The following is a 6,000-nucleotide window of genomic DNA, read 5'->3' on the forward strand; positions in this document are numbered from 1 at the left end:
TTTAAGCTTACAGAGTCTGATCAAATATCTTCAAATTGAACATCCATAGAAAATGATGTAATACATGCTTTCTGCAGAAAGTTGTTTTATAAAATTTTAAGCTGAGTGGACCCAGAATTCTTTCAAGCATGAGACCAGCTTAATTCTTCTGGAGGTACAAAGTGTGTTTGCTTCATATTGGTTTATTGAGCTATCGCAGTCCAGCAAGGGTCACTCATTATTCGAGGAAAAAGGGAATCAGACAAGCAAAAAGTCTTTTCCAGTCTCTGAGTAAAATGTAGCTAAGAAAATGCTATCAGTTTAAAATCTGGAAAGACAAAATGGCTATAGAAAGTCAGGGTGTTTTCTTCACTGCAGACTGTTTGCTTTGCAAGCAGTCAGTATAAAAGTGGTTTGTTAGTGCTTGATTAAATTTTCTTTTTCTTCTTCTTTAACTACCCAACATATGTAATCCACCTTTATTCAGCTATCAAAAATGTTGGATTTGTTGCTTGTAAGTAATGCTACTAACACTTCTAAACAACTAAATGTATCTGTAGCTAGATAATAATTCAATGAAAATGGGTAAATTGTCTATGAAAAAAGCTACAGCCCTTCACAATTTTCTGACATAAAATACAAATCTGTTTCTTAAGCTACAAAATTGCTTAAATAATGTGTGGACTTGCAACATACTTATCTTTATAGCAAAAGAAGAGGCTTATTTCAGAGTAGAAGTTGTTGTTAATTAAAAATTAGTACGTTTTGCTTACCAATCAAGTAGAATCAACCTCTCTTTGGGAAAATGACTAAAAATCCAATTGCAGAAGAAGATAAATCTGTTAGTAAATCCAGCATTTTCCTGCTCACTGATCTAAATCAGTCATTCTAATCACTTTGATTAAATTCTGCCTGCTCTGCATGTTTGTGCTTCTGGTTCAGTGGCTTCCCAAGCTAGAGCAGAAGGCATACACTTGAGCCTGATCACTGGTGTGCATCTGCTCTAGATCACCCCAGGGAGGTGATTCTGCACTGACAGGGCCTGTTTTGGATCATATCATGAGCTCCTTGCTATTACATGATGGAGATCTTTGCCTGTGCCTGCCCAGTGGTTTCTTGATGCCTGCCTACCTGAGATAAAGCGGCTTTGAGTAACAGAGGCCTGAGCCTCTATCGTAGGGATATAAAACTGGCTCTGTCAAATCGGAGCAAGGCCCAGCTTGCTCTGCAGCCTCCCTCTGACCCAGATCAACAGCCTTAACCTCAGGGAAGGAGGATGGCAACACAGAAAACACTGAGCAATATGGCCCCCATCACCCTTCTGGCTTGCAGTGACATGTAGCCCTGGGACTTCCTAAAACACATGGTGCCTTGGCTTTCATTAGTCCTCTGAAAATTTTTTTCGTGCATTCTTGGAGGCTGTGATTTGGGTATTTTTTCCTCCTCCAGTTGTTTTATTCTGTTCAGCCAGGTTCATCTGGCCATGCTTAATTTGTAGGGGGAGTGGTGGGGATGTGGATGTACAGGTGAGCAAAGAATAATTGATATGATGATGTAAATATAGAAACTGAATCCTAGAGAATAAAAGATGAGAGATGCAGAAACATTAAGCTGAGTGCTCTGCAGAATGTGTTCAGGGCAGATTGACAAGGACTTTCTCTCCAGATCTAATGATACTGAAGATTTAATGGGCAGTACTTGGAGACAAAATTTATTCTTCCGAGCTATTGATACCTTCATAATTTGTGAGTGGCAGACTAAAGTGGGCTATAAAGGATTGTGGAAGGGCCATCAATAACCAAGTAAGAAAAATAATGTGCATCCTCTAAACACAGGCAGTAGTGAGTGCTGATGAATGAGCTGCAGAAAGGCAATGGTATGGTTCAGGCAGTTGACAAAAGAGCAGGAAAGGAAAATCATGACTGTGGCTGGTGTTGAGGACCATTCCTCAAAGGCGTTCCAGCTTTGAGTCAAGGAGTCTGTTAAGACCCCTGAAGTGGCACAGCATGTCCCATGGTTCCTTTCCCGTCAGCCAAGATGGGAAGTTGGGAAGGAAGGTGTGAGCTATGCAAGTCCGTAGCCATTACCACCAAACTTGGTTTGGAGACTGTGCTATCATGTTGATATAAGACAGGACTCTGCTCTGATTAAGAAAGGCCTGCCTTGAGAGTCTGTGTAGGTATAATTTTTAGGATCAGCTCAGTGCTCCCAGTGATGAGAATGAAACATTTTGAAAGGTCAGAGAGTATGGACACTTGTGTCTGTGTGAGTGAACTTGTTCAGCTCATCCCAAGGGGGTGCGGTTCAGCTCACATAGTAGCACCTGGGTCATCATTATGTGCCTGTGTGACTTAAATTTATTCTTGCTGGAGGAATGACTAGACATTGAGGACCTTTTGAGTTTAGCTGTGACCGAATTATGTACAAAATTTTTGGACATTTAACTGCATTTTTCATCCAAGTCCACAAACAGCCCACAAACTTCCCTCTTCCTTATGACATGGCTTGATGTTGCTTGCTTTGCTTTGTTTGTAGGGAAAACAAAGCTGGAGAGAGCTTAGGTGGTGTGCTGAAAGTCATGGCATGCAACAGTGGCAGAGGTACGACTGTTACCTGCTGTTGAGCTCTGTAACCACAAGGCATGTTGGTCAGGACACATTGCCTAAATATGCAATGACTGATATTCAAAAACGGTGCATTTCTTAGAGCATTTTCTGTAAATGCTGAGAAAAAAATCCAAACAAATTAGAATTGTTGATTCAATTTCTTAATTAATACTTTTTCTCTGCTCCTTCACACTAGACCGTTGACTTGGATTGAAGAAAGGGGGCCAGGGATGAGACGTGAAAAGAAAATCAACTTCTGTTTCACAAGTGGTTGCCTGGAGAACTTCCCTGAAGCCCCAAGGTCTTCCGTGGGCCTTTTCATGCAGGATCAGAACCTCTTTGCCAAGAAACTGCTGGGCCAGGTCTCCAAGGAGGAGCTGGCTGCTGAGAAATGGCGAATTTTGCGGTGTCTTGACCTTGCTGAGGTGATCCAACAGTACTGTGAAGAGCCAGAGAAAATCTATTCCTGAGACTGCTCTTGGGGAAGGAGGAATATGGCAGATGGAAAAGCTGTAGGGCTAGAGCTCAGTGTTGCCATCAAGCAGTTGCTATTTCTGGTTCATGACCTTCTTTTTGAGTATTTGTGATTCCTGGGCTGTCCAGGTGGTCTGGAGAGTCTGGGCTATACCCCGTGCCTTCTGGTTCGCACCAGACCACAGCAATTGCCCTGCTCTGATGCATCTCTGTCCTTTCAGGTAGTTAGGAACCTAGCAAAAACAAGCTTTGCTGTGATTCAGCTGGAAATATCACTGAGAGTAGATCCTGCAGGACTGTAAATACTATATATAATTCTCTCTGCCGGGGTCTGTCCCCCCATTCCAGATATGTCTGGAAATGAATGTGTCTCAGCAGTATTCATGTAATATTTTTTAGAAAGAAGTATTAGCTAGAAAGATGTTCCAGTTCAGTTTTCCACCTCTTTACTTGAAATACAGAACTTGTGCCACCACAGTCCTGACCTTTTCTTCCAGTTGTCCTGAATTGTCTGTGTGTTTGCTCTAATTAGTAGTTTTGCCTGTTAGATGGGGTGCGGGGGGGAGGTTGTGTGATTTCTGGGTTTCAAATAGAAATTCAAATTTCTATTTGAAATTAGAATAAAATAGAATCTGTGTTGGTATCAAACCAGAATAGAAGAAAAGTCTTGTCTCTTGATAGGTGCCATATTTATTTCATTCAGTTTCTCTGGTGCCCTGGGCCAACATAGAAATCTTTTCCCAGCAGAGATTAGGAACATGCATTGAACTAATGCATTGCCTGCCTACTTTCTGCTGAATCTAAGTATTTTTCTTTTTGAACTGGAAGCAGCATATTATTCTCCTTCATTTGTGTTGTAATTCAGCAAGGGAGGGGATCATAGCAAAAAATAATAAATATCTTGCATTTAAGAAAAGAAAATCACTAATGTACTCCTAGAAACAGAGAAATTCATTAGGAATAGTGATAAATTTAGAACAGTATTGTAGAAAATGGAGCAATTTGCAAATATATCCATGGTTATGTCATGGTTGAACCCCACCTAGCAACTAAGCAAATAAGCTGCTTGCTTATTGTACCTCAGTGGGATGGGGGAGAGAATCAGAAAGGTAATAGTGAGGGGAAAAAAGGTGGGTTGAGATAATGACAGTTTAACAGGTAAAGCAAAAGCTGCACATGCAAGCAAAGCAAAACAGGGAGTTCATTCACTGCTTCCCATGGGCAGGCAGGTGTTCAGCCACTCCCAGGAAATCAGGGCTCTATCACACACAATGGTGACTTGGGAAGACAACCACCAGCACTCTGAATGTCCCCCCCCTTCATTCTCCTTCCCCAGCTTTATATGCTATATGGTGTTGGGGAAGATGAAACAGGAAAGCCTTGGAAATATGATTGCCTGACAAAAGATTTTGGGAATATAAAAACTACTCTTTGGGGAAGATGAAACAATATGGTATGGAATACTGCTTAGTGGTCAGCTGTCCTGGCTGTGTCCCCTCCCAAATTCTTGTGCACCCCCAGCCTTCTCACTGGTGGGATGGGGTGAGAAGCAGGAAAGGCCTTGAGGCTGTGCAAACACCGCTTAGCAATAACTAAAACATCCCTGTGTTATCGACACTGTTTCCAGCAAAATCCAAAACACAGCCCCATATTAGCTGCTCTGAATCAAATTAACTCTACCCCAGCCAAAACCAGCCCAGGGTATAGCATATGACACTTGTGGGAATGGGTCTTTAGCATTTTTACTGTAGTCACGGGATCACATATGAAAACATTATCACTTCCCTAAAGAAGCATTTTAATTTTAGAAGCCTAAGCACGGCACAACACTATTAACAATTCCTCTGGTTGTCTTTTACTTTCTAATTACAGCATCTGTTGGTGCTATATTAATATAGCAGCAAACTTCAGTCTGGGCAATTGTTCTTTCAAACCAAAACAATCTTTTTTTTTTCTGCTTTATCATTTGGGCAACTTATTAATAAGGGAGCGTGAATGTTTACATAATTATAGCCAGTCAATATTGACAGTTAAAAGTCTTCCTTTGGGTAAATGTTCATTCAGAAGTTGGATACAATTCAGTTCGTTGGAAACAAAAAAGGGTAGTCTGTGTAGTTTTCTCCCAAATCAGTCAGATCTTAACAGTGACTGGAGCTTGATGTGTGAATGAATTCTGCATGTGACATTTGTTTAAATCTACCCTATCTGTTAAAATCAGTGATAATTCTCCTATTGCCTTCAGTGGATTGAGACCCACGTGGGTTGGCAGCAGATTTGTGCAGGCAGATCTCGTGCTTGTCCACCCAAATGGATGCCTTACTGAGCATTCACAGGGACTTCTGTGCCACTGTGGTGGACATGGCAGGGGCAGATCTCATGCTGTATGAGGGGCAAAAGTGGATTTTTGGCAAAACACAACCAGTCCATTTGGGATTAGAATGAATTAGAATCTTCTGTGTATGTTTGCTCTGTATGACAGCCAGTGAAAAGTCCTGTTCATTGACAAGCTCCTCATCTGTGAATAGGGGGTTGTCGCTGTTGTACCGAGGACAGAGAGAAAAACGACATTAGAGAGATGGGGTCCAGGAGAAAATGGCCATTTATTAATGAATTAAATCTGTCTTTTTTAACTTGCTTCGCCATGGAGGAATGATATGATTGGTCCATTGGTCAGCCACCTTCCAGAGTGATTGGCTGAACGGTATAACACCCATTTCCAAAATATTTTTCGCAGTGTACCAAAACAATCTCCACCACGGCCTGCACCTGTGAGATAGTTTACAAAATCTCAAACTGTTTCCCAGCCAGTCTGCGTGAGAAAGGAGACTTTCACAGGCGGCTGTAGAAAGCTAGAAAGTTTCTCTGCTAGCTTTTTAGTATCCACAGGGGGTGAATGCCACTTGTTTACATTCAAACTCACAATGGGTAGTTGGGGAGGGAG

General features: G+C 41.7%; 1 protein-coding gene across 3 annotated transcripts in view; it reads left to right on the plus strand.

Annotated features, from left to right (window-relative positions):
• Nucleotides 1-3,707, plus strand: part of BLVRA (biliverdin reductase A) — a 28,964-nt gene extending 25,257 nt beyond the window's left edge. For all 3 annotated transcript variants that reach the window (XM_048297675.1, XM_048297685.1, XM_048297693.1), the window contains exon 7: nt 2,782-3,707. In XM_048297675.1, coding sequence (XP_048153632.1) covers nt 2,782-3,055 — 274 coding nt within the window. In that variant the 3' untranslated portion in view covers nt 3,056-3,707. The remainder of the gene's footprint in view (nt 1-2,781) is intronic.
• The last annotated feature ends 2,293 nt before the right edge of the window (nt 3,708-6,000 follow it).

The sequence above is a fragment of the Corvus hawaiiensis genome, chromosome 1 (genome assembly GCF_020740725.1).
Source record: "Corvus hawaiiensis isolate bCorHaw1 chromosome 1, bCorHaw1.pri.cur, whole genome shotgun sequence".
Taxonomy (NCBI): Eukaryota; Metazoa; Chordata; class Aves; order Passeriformes; family Corvidae; genus Corvus; species Corvus hawaiiensis.